At 45.1% G+C, this 17,998-nt stretch overlaps 1 protein-coding gene across 3 annotated transcripts in view; it reads right to left on the reverse strand.

Annotated features, from left to right (window-relative positions):
* Nucleotides 1-12,108: 12,108 nt before the first annotated feature.
* HGH1 (HGH1 homolog) overlaps nt 12,109-17,998 on the reverse strand; it is a 146,544-nt gene continuing 140,654 nt past the window's right edge. For all 3 annotated transcript variants that reach the window (XM_069621888.1, XM_069621887.1, XM_069621889.1), the window contains one exon: nt 12,109-12,803. In XM_069621888.1, the coding sequence (XP_069477989.1) occupies nt 12,597-12,803 (207 nt within the window). In that variant the 3' untranslated portion in view covers nt 12,109-12,596. The remainder of the gene's footprint in view (nt 12,804-17,998) is intronic.

Consider the following 17,998-nt stretch of genomic DNA (forward strand, 5'->3'; position numbering starts at 1 on the left):
CAGTCTATAGCATTTTAAAATAGCTAAGATGATCCACCTAAACAAGTTCTGTTTGGAAACAGTCAGACCTAGCCTGTGTCCTGTATACCCTACAAAGAGCTGGTTGTCCAATCTCAATTTGGACATCCCGGAAATATAGAAGCTTAACGCTCTCCTAGGATCCAACCGATCTACCCTTTCCTCCTCCTTAACAGGATGCAGAGGAGGATAGAACGCCGATAGCACAATTTTCTGCCATAGGTGAAACTCCAAAACAACCATAGGCAAAAAGGAGGGCTTTACCGTCAACACAACCCTGTCCTTGTGGAAGATAGTAAAGGGTGGCTTGGAAGAAAGCACTTGCAAATCGCTCACTCTTCTCGCAGATGTAAGAGCAACTAACAGGATTGTCTTTAAGGTTAACAACCTCAAAGGACATGCGTGCAATGGTTCAAAAGGAGCACCCATCAGGAATTTTAAAACCAGGCTGAGGTCCCATTCCAGAACCTGAAATGTAGAAGGTGGGAACACTTTTGTAAGTCCCTTAAGAAATTGAGAGACCAGAGGGATCTTAAAATAGGAACACTCCTCTGAAGAGTGCTTAGAGATGACAGCGCTGGCAGGTACCCCTTGATGGTACCAACCTGTAGACCTTTATGAGCCAAAGAAAGCAGAAAGGATAGAACATCCAGTGTTATACACTGTAAAGGATCAACATTCCGGTCTCTGCACCAGTCACAAAACGTATTCCAACAGCAACGGTATAGGGACTTCATTGCTGGTGTTCTAGCCGAAAGCAACACCTCCATCACTTCATCCGGAAGGTCACAATCCCTGTACCTCAACCTTTCACAAACCAAGCGTGAAGGTTGAGGGTGTTGACTTCTGGATGTCACGCATTCGAAGTGCCATCCAAAGTGGCTGTTGGGCTGTGCGTGTTGCTGTTCCCTGCTTTTGCTGCCCTGCTTACTGTCTCAACTCACCGTCTGTGAGGAGAAGTGACCTCCCTGTCTCCTTTGCCGCATCACTGCCTAAGACTTTGCACAGCCTAGGTGTACCAAGATTCAACTCTTCCTGTGACTCCGCCCACAAGCCTGCTCTTCTATTCACATCACTTCCTATATTTAGTAAGGTGCGCATGCATCTGAAGTGCCATCCAAAGTGGCTGTGGGGCTGTGCGTGTTGCTGGTCCCTGCTTTTGCTGCCTTGCTGACTGACAACTCGCCGTCTGTGAGGAGAAGCAACCTCATTGATTGACATCATTAGTCAAAGAGACGGTTTCAATTCATGAGATCCAACCAAGTTTAAATAAAGTGGGAGTTTCTGTCTCCCAGATTACCCATGGGAAGGTGCCATTGGATAGCCCCTCTGCTCTTACCGACCTTATTGATTTATATGGAGATTCTATTGAGCTGAAGGGGATCCAAGAGACGCCTGTCCTAAATAGTTGCCCAGAAGAGGCTTCTATAATAGCCCTAACGCGTAAACAAAAAAGAGCCATGGCTAGAGCAGAAAAACGTAAAGTAATCGATAAAAGAATGAAGGGAAAATCTGAAAAAAAACTAAACAACCAAACACTAGACAAAACAGATAAACATTATACACACATGAAAGATATATGTAATCTATCTGGTGGAGACACAATTATCGATTTGAATCAATTGAATGGAGAATCAAAAGCACTGCTTAATCTCTCTGAGCCAAATCAACAGGCTCATCCAATGAAAAAGCCTTCACTTGATTCAAAAGATCCACAAGGTACTAGGGGTATGACAGGACCAAACACACAGAACACGGTAAAGGTGACAAAAAAAGCAAGTATTAAACCTAACAAAGGGGCGGCTCCACTTACCGAAGAAAAAAAAATTGAGACACTAGCATCTGCCTTGGTGCTCGCAATTCCTACTCAAAAACGATCAGTACCATCAAATTTTTACCCTATGTTGGGTACTACGAAAACCGAGAAAGTAATCATCGGTACAGCCTGCGACCAGCGTGTAAAAGCCCAAAACAGTGAGGAGGTGTCTGGGGGCATGCCCTCTCATGGTATTTCAAGCCTCCCACTCCCTTCCAACCCTCCACGATACCCTTCCTCGATTCCCCATGAAGTCTCACCTTAGGGTCTGGATGGATGAGTTCTCCATTATGGTTCTGATGCAGGGGCGCGTTGAAACCCAGTTACTTCACTGGATTGAGGTTTGATGGGAGTTCAAATAAGCTTCACTATTCAGGTCAGGCGCTGTAAGAGTTCTGTAGCAAGTTCAAAAGTTCAAGCTTAATAATAATGTTCATTGTCTTATTGCAGCAATCGCTAACGCTTATGTCTTTTTCCCCTTAGGGGCCGGGGTTCGGAATGCCAGAGATATGGCGCCGACCCGAAGTGAAACGTGCAGTTCCAGTAAATGACAGGTAAGTTCTGGATGAGCGTTCGGGTAATGTCTTTGCATTCGCTCATTCAATGTCTTTGTCTTTTTTCCCCCATAGGGGCCGGGGTCCGGAATGCCAGGAAGCGGCAGGACCCGAAATGAAATGGGAATGACCCAACAGGTAAGTCTTAGAAGGAAACTGAGCTTTTCCTATTCCCTTCCTTCTCTCACCTTGTGTTCTTGTCTTTTTCTCTCTAGGCTCTGGGAAGTGGCTGCGGATCCGTATGATCGCTGCTGAAGATGGAGGTGCCCAGGAAAGGTGAGTGAAATGCAGCGCTGCAGCGATCGAAGCGAAATGCTTTTAAAATGAGGTCTTCCATTTCAGGATTGTCAGAGTGATGTCTCTGTGATGCAGCTTTAGCAGGTAAGGTCTTCTTTCTCTCCAATTCTCTCTTAGCAGGTGACCCAGGATGCTGACAGGCGTGGCTGAAGTCCAGATGCAGGAGCTGACACGGTGAGCGTCCAGCTGCGAGGAGCAGAACAACGCGAAGCGTGAGTTGCTGATCGGGCGTGGTTTAAATAGCTTTGGAAGAAGTTCCAGGTATGTATCCTTCCACCGATCAGGTATGTATCCTTCCCCGACCACACCCAGGGGAAAGTAGTCCCACAGGTAAAGTAGTTCCATTCAGGCCTCAAGAGGGCCTGGATGTAGCAGCATGGTCTGCATCAGGTAAGTGCACATTAAAACACTTGAACACTTGTCTAGCTTTATGGGGTCCAACATGAGCCTGGCGCCTAAGGCGCCAGGACTGTGTCCAAAGGGCCCCCGCTTGGGCCCGCTGGCACTTCCCTGGGGGGAATGATGCCTGCCTCTGGGGTTGCTGGGTCGGACCTGGCTCCTTAGAGGTAGGCATCATGACAGCTCAGGAATGTTTGTTATCAGTGAGTAGGCGGCAGTATCAGGCCTTCTCAGGGAAAGAGGATTTGTTTACAACACACGGCAGAGCCACGGTTGCAAAGACAGAATATTCTAGGAGAAGCTGAAATCAATTAACCCCTAGTGAGAAAGCTTTACCAGGTCTGCACTCTGCTGGCTAGTGTCTATAGTGCTTCAAAGATTGGCTATCTAAGCGCTATATAGGTGCCATAATGCTCCAAACACTCAAATACAGGTCTCTATAAGCTACCAAACTGGGGCCTCAACGCTGCCTTTCTATGCACAATGCATAATGTAACCTTCCATCCCCCCTAGGCCTGCACATTCCTTGTAGCTCACTAATGCGTAATGTAGGCGCCAACACATTACTTTCAGTATTTAGCACATACTTTGAATAAGCTATTAGTTTTAGCTGTTAATGCAGCCATCTAAGGCCCTAATATGCAAATATGGCACTTTGTATCTCATGACATTCCACCCCTTTTCAAAGTGTGGGCGACAAGGCTGGCTAATATCCATCAACTTTGTATGTAGTGCAGTGATAAATGAGGAAGTTAAACACCTTGGTGCTTTGTAAGAGGTTCAAGCAAACAATCTTCTAGCTGTTAGTCAGCGTGGCATGCAAGGTTAATAACAACCCTACCTAAACAAAAAGAAAATGTATGCAATGTGAGTAGTGACATTTATCCTAGCCAAAACCTGGCCTACACAAATTATCATATAACTAATCATTAGTTAACAAGCAACATGCGTTTTAAAACAGCAAGGCAATCCGGTGTTTTCTAATCTAAAATGCGCTATTGCATTTATGTATGGTCTCCAACTCTAAACCTGGCATCCTTCCACTCTAAGGGCCTGCCCACCCCCCTGTTCCCAGGGCATCCAAACGTGACTATGGGCTGTGTGATTAGACACCCCCCCATGTTAGTGGAACCCAACCAAAAACCATCTAATTTCATGAGCAAGATTACCACATGGTTAACACATGGGCACCAGGTTTCTAACAAAAAAACTAATTTGCATCAAAACTCAATATTGCACTAGCAATCAAACGAACAAATCAACTGAATGACTCAAAATGTCTACAATAAAATGTAACTCCTTGCATCAGTGTGCTGGAGACAGCCGTCCCCATAAAAATATGAAACTGGTTGGTTTAACAAAAACCGTGTCATAAAATGTGTATCAAGTCAGCCATTGTTTAATTTACCCGCCGTAAGGCTGTAAAAATATCCTTGTGTTCCAAACACTACCATCTCTAATTAGAGCTCACACACTTGGCAGCATTTCTTCAAAGCAAAAACCTTAACAAACGCACAGATAACTTTTGTGCGCACTCATTTTATCTCAAAATATATTACGCTCCTGCTCGCTCCAACAATTCATAAATCATACTCCTGGCTACATGCCACAAAGTAATTTTCTAAAAAACAAACAACTCTGGTTAAAGCAATTGAGCTGGAAGAGCAGAACATTTTGTTTTTCACAAATTCATCTCAAAATGCATTTAAAAAACAATTGTTCAACATATTGGTATTCAAGGGCTGTTTCACACAGCTGTTTGTGTCACATTATGTATAGTCCACTACCCTTTCCGGTGACTTTCTCCACAGTCCTCTAGACAAGAAAGGGAAAACATATCGACCAGGTTATTAAAACCATCAACTGAATCATTTGAGAATGTGCCGCATCAAGTGTCTGATAATATGCCAAGTCCACACCGTGACAGTTCTGTAAAAGTTATTACTCTGTTGGGCACTTTTCGCAGGTTGTAGAACACACGTCAGTTGCATTGAGTGCGGTGCAGGAAGTGTTCAGTGTTTACATGGCACCCCGTAGTTACCCGTTTTCTCTGAGAATGCATCTGCTTGACTGATCTGAAGCACCCGAAAATTGCACACGTTTAACCCCAATCATGACACGCTACTTTCTTGTTTTTTTTTGCCTAGGCAAAACACAAACACAAATGTTAGGATTTCATAAAAGTACAATATCATTGTTATCCACCCCTTTCCTTAATACTTCCTCCGCCTTCAGAAGTCTCATCAAGTGCCTACACACTTTATCATTGCTACCACAATTATTTGTCACCCTTCTGCGTGTTACTGCAGGCTTATTTGCCTTCAAACATACGGGGTGTAACGGCCTAATCACAAACTCATTTGTGCAATGTGATTATAGTTGGTCAATGGTACCTCAAATTGATCTGTGATTTCTGCAAAAGCAATACAATAAGTACCCAGATCACACTTCTCAATGGATTAATGCTTTTCTGTGTCATCAAAGCGATCACGAATGTCAGGCGCCAAGCGCAACTTGCTTCCAGTGTCTCATGATCTTGATTTAGGTTGCCCTGCTGGCATCACTCCATTTTCAAAGGTAAAGTCTTTTAGTCCAATACTGCCTGCAGTTGCTTGCACAAGCAGCCTCGTTTATTTTTTATTTTTTTTCAGTTCTCCATACAGCTAGTGTCTTTAAAGCGTCTGGTTTTCCACTTGTCAGTTTCCCAAAGGGTGTCTGCTGATTTCCTGGGCCACCCCTTGAGAGCGATAGTCTGAGTCAGTTTCTTTATTTTCTTCAACAAGTCATTCATTCTTGCACTAAGCCGTGAGGCTTCTGGATCATGGCTAATGTGCAGTGTTCATGTTATACTCCAAAGCCCAGTTCTGCATGTTGTCTCTTGCAAAACGGCTACCTTTGTCAGTTTTGATTCCATCTGGAACGCATAAGTCTCATCAGTTACTCCAGCCCTGGCAATGTAGCTTGCATTTTGCTGGCTGTGTTTTTTCACTTCTCAAAGCGCCTAGAGGTTTCTTCTCCAGTGCACAGCGCTTTACTTCACTTCACATGGGGCACTGGGATGCAGCTTGCATGGCAATGTCTCTTGAAATGGGCAGCTGTCTTTTCTTAGCCCATTCACAGGTGCACAGTTTGCCCAAATGTTCAAATGCGTGATGCGCCCAGCCTGCTAGTTGCTTGCAGCATTTCTTTTTCTTCCAGTGTGGTTACTGGGCGAATTCTTTGCCATCTGATCAGCTCCATTATTGCATGCCAATGTCAGAAAGCATGCGTGCATGCTTGATTAAACCAAAAACAATAAAAATAAAATAAAAAAAGAACCTGACCCCCCTCTCGCGAGAGAATATTCTCCCTTTGCAGAAGACGTATTGGAGGACAGATAGACAAATCGAGAAGGTCTGGGTACCACGTTTTCCTGCCCAATCCGGGGCAATGAGGATAATGCGTTTCCAGAACCTCTGCATCCTCCCGATTACTTGAGGCATGACGGGGACTGGAGGAAACGCGTACAGTAGAAGTAATTCCCAATCCACCACGAACGCGTCTCCTAGAGCTCCTCTCAGAGGAAATTCCCTTGAGCAGTACAGCTCGCACTTCCGGTTGACGCTGGTCGCGAACAGCTACACTTGAGGGGTTCCCCAAAGGGTGAAGATCTCTTGAAGGACTTCCTGAGCTAGTTCCCACTAGTGGGAGACTGTGCTCTGCGTGCTCAGAGCGTCCACTGCCGTGTTCTCCTCCCTGGCCAGGTGAACCGCCGACAGGGAGATTCCTTCTATAGCCCAGTACCAAAGCTGCATTGCCTCTCTGCACAGTGGTAGTGACCCTACACATCCCCTCTTGTTGAGGTAGTGCCTGGCCACTGTATTGTCCATCATTATCAGGACATTCTTTCCCCGCACATAGGGCAGAAAGGCCTTCAGCAATAGTCCGATTGCCCTCAGCTACAAACGATTGATGTGTAGTTTGTACTCCGATGGAGACCAACGACCGCTGACAGTCAAATCGGAGTGAGCACCCCACCCCGTGAGTGAGGCGTCCGTCACTACAGTGATCTCCGGCCATGGTTGCCAAAAGTGTTTGCCCTTCAGAACATTGTCCTCGCAGGCACATCACAGCAGATCCTGGGAGACTCTGACCGGAATTTGTAGGCGGTCCGACATCCGTCCCGAGAACTGGGACCATTGTGACAAGAGAGCCCATTGGAGGGATCTCATCCGTAAACGAGCCTCTGGCACCAGGAAAATGCAGGATGCCATGGGGCCGAGCAACCTCAAGAACTTGAAGTCCGGAAGATGACAGGCTTTTTGGAATTTTTTCACCATCTTGAGAATGTCGTGAGCCCTCACCTTGGGTGGCGAGCACTCTCCCAAGGAAGTGTCTAGAACAGCCCCGATGTACTGGAGTTGTTGGGAAGGCGGCATATGGGACTTCTTGAAATTGAGGGAGAAGCCCAGTCTGTGAAGAGAGTGCCAGGTAACGTTCACATTATCTAAGACTTGTTCAGAAGGACGCGCCCTGATCAGCCAATCGTCCAGGTAGGGGTAGACTTGAATCCCCCCTCTAATGAGATGTAAAAGGTTGTAATTTGGATTGCAAAGTGGAACAAAGTTCTCCCTCTATTTTGGCATTAGGGCAGAAAAAGTTGCTGAGGTATTTGGCCTCTAAAGTGTGAATGGTGATTTAAACATTGCGATTCAGCCCCAGTGTGCTAGCGAGTGGGGGGTCTGACATTTAAACTGGCGAAGGTTCGCCCTTTTGAAACTGATGCTTTTAAGGGTTGGCATTCACGAATACATAGTGGGAATGAGTCGAGTTGTTGGGAGAAAGCGTAACAGCTCTGTTGAGTCTAAAGAGGTTTTGTTTTTGGCAACTGTAAATCCTATGTGTTGGTGGAGCATTCTGTTTAATGGGACACACTAAATTGGCTTTATTGCATTTAGCTGTGCCGTGCTTCCAATGGGTGAGAGACTCACTAAAGAAAGTGAGTGAATGGCATTTGAATTTCGATTTTGTGCATTGATTTGGAATTGCAGAATCAGTTTGCAATGGTTTGGGGGGAAAGACAATTTATATTTTCGAAATTGCACCAAGAGTATTTGAATGTTCCCCCTCTATGCCATGGATTTGCTGTTAATAAATGTTGATATTAAGTGATATATGTGTTGGACATTATAGTGACATGTTGGCTGTAATACATGGTGATAAGGTTGTTGATAAATTAACAGCCCACAAGCAGAACAGAGTGTGGGTTATTCATGACATTTTTAAGCGCAATGATTTGTTTTGGTCTGGCAATGGTACAACCGATTGAAAATTCGGTGCGTGATAAGGTAGCACAAAGATTCAGTGGGTTGAGGATTCTTTTGAAAGATCACACACTGCATTGGAGTGAGCTTGTAAAGCCGAACTACAAGGTTACGAGGAAAAAATATGCTTTTGAATGGGACATTGATCAGCAGCCTGCCTTTCTACAGGCTGAAAGACGCTTTGCAGAATTACGCTAAGTTGAATCTAATGACAAAAAGTGCCTCTTTTGCAAATGAAAGTTTGTGTCCCGAGCTTGTGGCTTGAAGACAAATTGCACAGACATTCCTGTCATGGGCTGGGTGTGTGAAATGGCTATGGGAGGAAGGCAGAAAAGCACAGAATGCCGCGCATTGTCCAGTGAAGTGGTGTTTTCAACAGCGCACATATGGGAGTTTTTCTGTATTGCTGGAGCATGAGCTGAGAGCAGTAATTCTGGATGAATTGTCTGAAAAGAGTGCCTCCATTTAAAGTCATACCAGTTTATGAGTTATGAGCATAAGAACGAAGAAACGGGCTTGACTTGCACACAGCGCTGCCATGCACAGGAAAGATAAACAATGGCCGGCAGTTGCATTCCATTCCCGTCGAAGAAACACTGTCAGTGTGAGCAAAGAAGGAGGTGGGGGTGCAAGCCAGAATGCTGAAACTGAAAGCGGTATCTTCCGTGATTGAGAAGGGGAAAAAAAGAGCACCATTTTCATAGCATAGCAAGTGATCCCAAACCAACCAGGAGGGGTTCCGGAGAGGGTCCCTTTAAAATAAATATTTTTAAATAATTAAAATGGTGCATACAGCCCACTTTCTGTGAAAATACGGTTTTATAGGGTAAGTCTTGAAAAAATCCATTACATGCCACGTCACCAACCATGTACAGTACAAGAGCCCTTTTCAAAAAGACCGAAAAGAGTGGTCTTTCTAAATCGAACTGTCGGCCCCTGCGATACACACGAGTGCACGCAGGGGCCGATGGACACGCCAGGACCCGGAAGCAGCCAGGAGGGAGAACGGGTAAGCGGGTAAGTGGCTATGTGTGTGTTTTGGTGGGGGGTGTTGGGAGGGGAGTGAGACGGCGGGACCTAAATCCAACAAGATGGGTGGGAGGTGTGGAGTAAAAAAAATGTAATTATTTTAATTTTTTTAGGCTGCCTAAAATCGGCTGAAAAAAAAAAAATCAGCCTTTTGGTTAGGTGACCTACACAAATCGAATGACATAGAACCATATTTTCATGATACCTTTGCCCACTATATGCCAATTTTCTGCCAAAGTAAAACAATATTTTCATGCTGTATGTGTCCATACATGTCAATGCTGGCTGAACCAATATGTGCCAAGTCATATGCGCTTTACCCATAATGGTACTATAAGAAAACATGCCCATGCTGGTGCTACCAATATATACCAGTATACCCATGTAAGAACATACCCTTTAATGCCAGTAAAAAATGCCATATCACAGTAAGGAAAGTGCAGGCTGGCTGTGCTAATGTAGGCCAGTATGGCCATGTAAGAACAATAATCATGTTGGCTTTGCCTTTAAAGAGTGTTAAAAATGCCATGATGTCCAAACTATTTGCACCAAAGTAGGCCTGTATGGCCATGTAAGAACACTCATGTTGAATGTGCCCTGAATGCCAGTATAAAATGCAATGCCACAATAAGACAACATGTATTTGCGTGCTGCACAAATTCCCCCCGGCCCCCAATTCAAGATCACTCATAATTTGCCATCAACCCTGAGATTTCCTCCAGAGAATGATCATGTTTCAGGAAGAGGGTCAGGAGATGCCCTTCACCCTCCTCTTGTCGATTCTTGAATCAGGCAGAGAGGAGGGCCAGCATTTTGACCCCACCCGTTTCCAGAGACAGACAGGGGTGGGGGGGTCAAAAGGCCCACAATATCCTTCATGCGAGGGATTTAACAGCCCACCTGCAGGATTTCATAGTCCATGACATCACTGATGATCTCCCTAATGCGTTCAGAGGGTTTGGGGTTGTTTGTACGACAGATATTGTTCCCGGCAAACTGTTCGAAATTACATTATCCGTCCAAGAAACAACCCCAATCTCTGCCAACATTCACCCAAAATGCCCCCTCCCACTTCGCCACATACTCAGCTCCAGGTCCACAGCAACCCTGCAGCGTTAGATCTGTCCCTCTAACGTGGATTGGACCCGACACAGCAGGATGCCCTTTTCTTATATTTTTTTCATTTTTTTTCAGTCCCCTGCCTCCCATGCCGAGGAAGCAGGGGACAACCCAGCAACCCCCAAAGCCAAACATACTGAACATGGGGAGCGGGGGACACCCCAGCAACCCCCACTTCACATGTTCTGTATGTTTTATAATCAATTGAATGGTACTGACCGAATTCAGCCAAATGTACCATTTGATCGATTATAAATCGGTCAGTTAGGCTAATACTGTTCAGAGAGCTCTACATGAGTAAAGGCATGAGTGTTTTATTTGCCCACCTTACTCATAAGTGCTGTGTAGGGCATAAGGGATACATACCAGTCCTTGTATTTGCAAACAATTAAAAGGCTTTTTTTGCAAACACATTTGTAGTATTATGGAGCGAGTTAAAAATCACTCACTCCATGATGTAAATACTTTTTTTTGCTGGGTTACCTTTACTTTAGAGACGTAGAGGGTAGCAAAAATTAAGATGTGGCACCAGCTTAGTGTCCCTTAAGTGTAGGTCTCCCCTGCCATTGAATCAAGGTTTGGGAGCTGAGCGACTGTGCAGCTGAGACTAGAACTTCTGCCTCAGGTGCATGCGTTGTATTGCGGTTCAAGCACTTCAGTGATATTTTCTCCTTCTTACTCCTCTATTTTATTCTCTGCTGCCTGCTCTGGGTTCATTGACATGATGAGACTTCTTGGGGCAAGAATTCTGACCTCTCTGTCCAAATCTCATTCCCTTTTTAGGTTTGCTCTTCATTTTCCATAATTCAGCCCTCATTTTGTCATTCGTATACTTCAAACCCCTCATTCATGACTCCCCAACTCTCCTTGCACTTTCCTCGATTCTTGTTCTCAGAAAATAAGAAACACTGGGTGTTATTATCCTTGAATGCAATGGACTTATTGAAGTTGATGAATGCTATGGATTAAGGAAAATTATTATGCAAAAATAGGGACTGGAGAAAGCAGTATATAAAATGGTTTAAGGTTCCCCCCTTACTAGGCAGATTGACAATGTGAGGGCAGCGACAATAACATCAAGAAACGCCAGAGTTTACATTTGCATTTAAGTTTCACTAACCCCTTATTGTGTAAATCAAATTGTCAGCGTGCAGCAGCTGCACTTTGGCTCCAAAGAGAAACTTCTCTACTGGGTAATAAAATATTTTTTTTAAAATGTGCGTTGATGTTTTTGTTGACATAATGTGTGATGACCATCCTTGATAACAACTCCATCCTTTACTGTGAGTTACACACATCCTTACTAATAGTCTGCCAATGGGTCTGTTTGCTGATCTGTTCTTGAATCAGCTTTTCAAGGGTTTCATCCCGGGTGTTGGTGGTCTCAGAAGGAAGAGCGGTTAAAAAAGGCACAAGGCCCCCCTCAAACTCAATTTTGTTCCTGGGGGAAAGTACGAGCATGGCCAGAACAGCGGCTGCACAGGCTCTCCTGCCCAGTGGGCTCACTTGGCTTTCAGAATGGGCCACATCCTACTTCCTTTCAATATCCGGAATCAAAGCATCACAGGTGACATCTAGAAACCAATAATACTTTTATTACTCTAAACCCCTGACACATATATCATCTTGTAAGCAATCCAATGGTGTTGGTCCTCCATTGGCAATTTTCAGAGTTGTTTTTTGAAGCATGCTGGATAATATGATCAGGTCGGAAATGCGGCAAGACGTAACCAAAATCTGCTATGTTTTCAGAAAGAGTAGCAGGCTTTGTTCCATCTAATCAATTGCCCACTGACTAGGCTGCATCACATTTTCAGAAGTTAAGGCAATTTGTGAGCCCATTCCACCATAAAAGTTATCTGTAATTGGCCATTCATTCATAAGAGAGATCACACTTGCGCATGACATAAGGTGTCCACCCCTCCACTCCCTAAACGAGTCACACTACGGAGGTAGTCCTGGAGAAGATCTCTTGATGATCACTAGCTTAAGGAACCCAAGACAGACATGTAAAAGCCTTGGACTTGTTTCAGTTTGTATGCCCACATTCCTTTGAAGCGGTTACGGCTCGAGCCCGGCTTTGGAGTCTGGTTTAGGAAGCAATCCCTCCTCTTCCGCAGATGGACTCTGGTTTCCTTGCGATTTCTCGTCCATAATCAGCCTGTCCTCATCAATGTCCAGGCACCGCAGTTTCTCTTCCACCTCGTTGGGAATCTGCACCTCGTTCAGATTCTCCATTCCAGGCTCTGGCTCGTCACCAATCAGCACCTGGTTCAAAGAGGAGAAAAGATTATTCGACAACTTGGTGTCATAGTTTATCATTGCCAAAGTAGCACAAACGAGAATCAGAGTTGTTATAGAGTGAAGGGGCACGTTCTATGATGCTAATGAACAATGTGAACATTCACCGATTATTCTCACGGGCCCATCCAATGAGTCAGACACAAACCTAGCACAAGTAACAAAGGAAATTGTTAGGACTGTAAAGCTGGCCCTTAAAGAGCGACATTAGACTTGAAATGGAAGATGGTATGAATCCTCCAACCTAGACCAGTCTTCTTTCACAGGAAACAAGGTACGACTGAGCTTGTATACAAGAGTGGACTGGCCCATGAGGCAACATACGAAGACTTTCGGGAAAGCCTGGGAACTAGCCCTTTCTCTGGGTGATATGAAGAAAACAGTTGGAAGGAGAAAGCATGCTTCCTGCAGTTGAAAGGGTTGGGTGGTGCATGGAGAATTAACAGTATGGCATTAGTAATATCCTATGTAGATTACACAGTAGTTCCACTGACATGCCTAGAATAATTGCAATTGAGGAGCGCAGACAGGGACACAGTGGCTTAAGTAAGTAGTGACTCGTTGATGCAAGTTGATTAATTTGTCAGAGTAAGGTTACAGAAGCGCAGGCAAGTGGTTTGCGCCGATATATACCAAATGAGCAGATGTTTGGGAACAACTCTTACAGGAGGGGGATAAACACTTGTAGGTATCAATTCATGAGGATCTCCCTTTTTACAATACTATGCAAACTTCAGCATGGCCACATTAGCGTATTACACAGGGGGCATGTGTACTGGTGCAGTGTTTGGGAAAAAAGGGTGCTCAGAGCAATAAGATTGGAGAGCATCTGTCATAAGAAGGGCTTCCATGTCAATCAGGATTTGTTGTCCTACTGTTGTCTTCCCATGTGGTTATCATCTACTAGAGAGCCAGGTCCCTGCTTTCCAAACAGATCCCACTTGGAAGCGGCTCTGCTGAGGCACATCCAGCACGAAGATGACTGGGGTTGAGGAAACAGAGGGTATAGTGAGAAACCAAAGGGTGTCTCCCCTACTAGTCCCCGGGGATCTCTCTCTCTCTCGGGTGGCCAGGGCACGGCCATCGCCTTTGGAACCAGACCCTGGGGGTGGACCAGTGCGGGAGGATCACCTGGGTGAGGGGTCTTTGGGGAGTGGGGGTGAGGCGACCAATGGTGCGACGTGGTATTCCCCCCGTTCCCGTACACACGACTTAAGCAGAATTGCATGCAGTACCCTCTGGGAACACCACACACAATTAGGACAACAGGTGACAATTGGGACTACAGGTGTAAGCCAAAACCAACCTTTGGTATAACTGTACCACACACTTTGTGGTAGCGAGCTGAGCAGCCAGGCTTATCTCAAGAGGGAATGTGAGCAGTAGTTGAAGTTACACAGAAGTATCACAATCATAGTAGTTCAAGTAGACACTTACACTCAACGTTTCTTGGTAAAAAATACTTATACATTTATTTACACAATCATTTAGAAAACATTCACTAGTAGAAATCAACTTAATATGAAACACCAATGCACTACAGTAACAAGTCCTAAGTTGCAGGTACAGTTTGCGCTCCCCTGAAAAAAGAGCCAAATGATACTTCAATTACTTTCAATGGGAATAGAAAGACATAAGTTTGTACAATGGATTAGAAAACACTTCTGTTAGGCAAAGCAAAGGATTAGTGTACCAGCGGGTCAGTTCAATTCAATAGGCCAGGCCAAAGTCAATAGTCTAGGGTTCTTTGATAGAACTGATCAGTTCTGGTAACACATGGAGAAGTCTTTGTAAAAGTTCTCAGAAGTAGTTTAGACGAAAAAGAAAGATATGCTGGGTCACAAGCTGATTAGGCCTGCAAGTTGGGACATTTTCACGAACCTTCACCGCAAGAGTTAGGATCTCTCTACCGGATGGCACTGTACCTAAAATTGACCAAAAGATGTAGCTGAAGACGTTGGTTCCTGGCAGTTCCTGCAGATCTTGCTGTTCCTGAGCGTCAGTCGTGGGGACAAGAGGGAGGACATCGGGGGACTCCTGCACTGCACGGGATCATCGTCGGAGCAAACAAAATGGAGTCACTTCAGTTCAAGTAGCCGTTGCTTCAAGACACAAACTGGTTTCCCTCTCCCTGGCTAAACCTTAACCAGCATTGAGAATGGTATCCAGGTGTCTTCTGAGCTGATTGGTCCCACCAACTCAAAGGAAGAAGCCGTCCTTGAAGGAGCTTCTCTGTCGAATGTAGTTCTGGCAATTCGGATTTGCAGCAGGGCTTCACCGGGCAAACCAACGGTCCAGTGGTTGCAGCAGCCGTCCTCTCACAGCTCGTCTTCGGTTCTTTTGTTCCAGTGGTCGACTGCCTTTCAGTCCTGGAGACTAACCTTTTAAACAGTTTTCTCCCATTCATTCCAGCCTAGCTGCCACTCACCCAGCAGGGTGGCTGTCCTTGCCGGACAGTCAGCCAGCCAATCACGCCAGAATGTATTTGGGTCTCCTAGGAGACTAAGCACAGGGAGTTTTGGGCACCTCCCTCACTTCCTGCCCATCCCAGACACTCAGACGCCAAGGGTGGACTTCAGTCCTGAAGCCCGCCAAAGGCTCACGAACAAAGGGACCAAACCTGGTTTGGCGCACAGAGTTAAACACCAGAAATACCTTTCCACAAAGAAACGGCGAAAAAAGATGACCAGAGTCTGTTTTTACAGAGGGGTCTTGGATGCCATATTGAAAAACATGGCGGCCCTGATTGTTAGCTACCAGTGTTCGCGGTCGGGAAAAATCATGGTAGTTATAAAACCACTGCCACCAGCCATTTCAATAGGAAAGGGTAGCATTTGAATGCTACAAGAGTGTTTAGACACAGGGGATACAAGGTAACCCCTCCAGCACTCCATTGTAAGATGGTGTGTGCTGGGTCTATGAATTTAGAAAAGATTAGTGAAGTCAATTTCACTTTACATTCTCTGGGAAACAGTAGTTTTATCCCAGAGAAGGTATTTAAACCTTTGGGAAGTATAAAAAGACATCCCTGTGTCACTGCACTAGTGTGCTGTGTAACACACATGAAAAGATGCCTATGGAGTTATCTTAAAACTCCAAAAGTCAAGGAACACAAATGTAAAACACAAATCAAAATACAGGAAAGAGTGGGAAAAAAAGGCTTGCACTCTTTTCAGGTAAATAAAATCAAGTCCTCAAAATCCAGCAAAGTTGCTGGGGGTTTCTAAGGTGAAGGGAATTAGCACATTTATGAGAATTCTCCCTAACAATGACCCATCCTATTTTATAGGTTTCTGCAATGTCTCAACTCCCCCGTCCCCTTTTTTCACAAACACTGAGCTGAGTGACAGGCGACAGAGTAAAAAGGGGGTGACCCTTACATATCTCATTGGATATGTGCCGCTAATCGGGTCAGGCAAAGTCAGGCACTGGACTTTAAGTGCATACAAATGATACCAATTAGCTCTCCCCACAAGGATAAAAGGCAGAACATGGAGACATACACTGAGCAAGGTAGAACACGAGCAAGAGCAGAACCTCCGGGGCGAAGGAAAACCTACTGGAGGAGAGCGACGGACAGGGGGACGAGAGCAAAAGGTTGAGGACCCCAAGAGCTCCCTGCAGGAGGTCATTGCCTCCAAAAGACTGTGAAAGACACGTGGAGAAGGCTGTATCCCAGATAAGAAGACTGCATTGTGTTTCAAGGATGCCAGCGACCCTCCCAGGTGAACGGCAGAGTTGGGGAGCTGAGGCCAAGCCTGTGGTATTAACTTTGATTTGTGAATTCGAACTACAAAGACAAGAAAGGAATGCACACAGCCGGCGAGTTGGCGAGCGACATGAAAGGCCGGTGTGTGTTAATCAAAGATTGAATTTGCAACAGTGTATCGCACAATTGAAGGCTGCACGTGTGTATGAGACGCGAAGGAAGGCAGAGCTCTGGTGAACTTTGAATTACAGATAGCTGTGAAAACAGTGATACCGAGTAGCGGAGTGGTCCGGCGAAAGGAAGTAGCCCATTCGAAAGTCTCAGTGAAAGCTGAAATGTGTTTTTTTATGAAGCAATAAAGTGAATGAACTATAAGAAGTGAAGTGAGCAAAATTTACCCTGGGAGAAGGGGGAAAGTAAAAGGTGAATGTTGAACATTTGTGCTTATGACATCGAACTACCCAGACCAAGACACTGGGGTACATAACACGAGAGTGTGAATTGAAGGGAAAGTCGAAGTGGTCCTGCAGAGGTCTATTGTAAAAGCCACTCACATTCAAAAGTCTTTGACATCAGGAGAAGGTCCGAGCCCGACCGAGGGAGACCGGAAGTGTGATAACACTGCTCCCACCTAATTATCCGGAGCTATATCAAGAACCACTTCCACTCGCCCCACCAGAGCTCAGTACACCAACCAGCTACACATACTGCGCATCAAGAGAGCCACAGCTGGAGGTCTAGGCTTCTCATATATTGCACCAAAACTTTGGAACACACTCCCTGACACCCTTAGAGCAGAAACCTCCATCTCAGTCTTCCGCAACAACCTCAAGAGCATTTTCCTCAACACGTAATGCGACTTCCTACCTTATTCCTGTCATTTATATTGTAATATAAACACAAATGTAATATAACTATATTGTAAATTGTATATATATTGTATCACTGCTCAAACTGATCATTATGTAACATACGCATGATTCATAACTCTGTAACTAAGCATTGTACTGTAACAAGTGCCACAATGTCCTTGGGCTGTTGTGCGCTATATAAATACGAATAAAACAAAAACAAACAAATAAGGTAGGGGAAGGGAACCCCTAAAGGATTTCTATTATTCTTGGGGAAGGGAACCCCTGCAAGTGTTGTGTTTGAAAGGTCCGAGCCCGACTGACGGAGACCTACGTGAACTTTTTGCTTTGAAAGGTCCGAGCCCGATTGAGGAAGACCAGTGTGAACATTTTGTTGAACTGTGTTTTGAAAGCTGGAAAGAGAGACTTTAACATGGAAGGTCAGGCGGGCCTCGATCCACGTTTGTGAACTGCCTTTGTTTTGAGAACCTGAGCCAGAATGTTGTCATCCTGCCCACGGGGACCGCCTTACTCCGTGTTGTCCAATGTGGGGAGGAGAGCTTACTCAGCCACATTTATTCTTTATAGTCTAACACTGATTT

This window comes from Ambystoma mexicanum, chromosome 5q (assembly GCF_040938575.1).
Source record: "Ambystoma mexicanum isolate Mex_15411 chromosome 5q, UKY_AmexF1_1, whole genome shotgun sequence".
NCBI classification, from domain to species: domain Eukaryota; kingdom Metazoa; phylum Chordata; class Amphibia; order Caudata; family Ambystomatidae; genus Ambystoma; species Ambystoma mexicanum.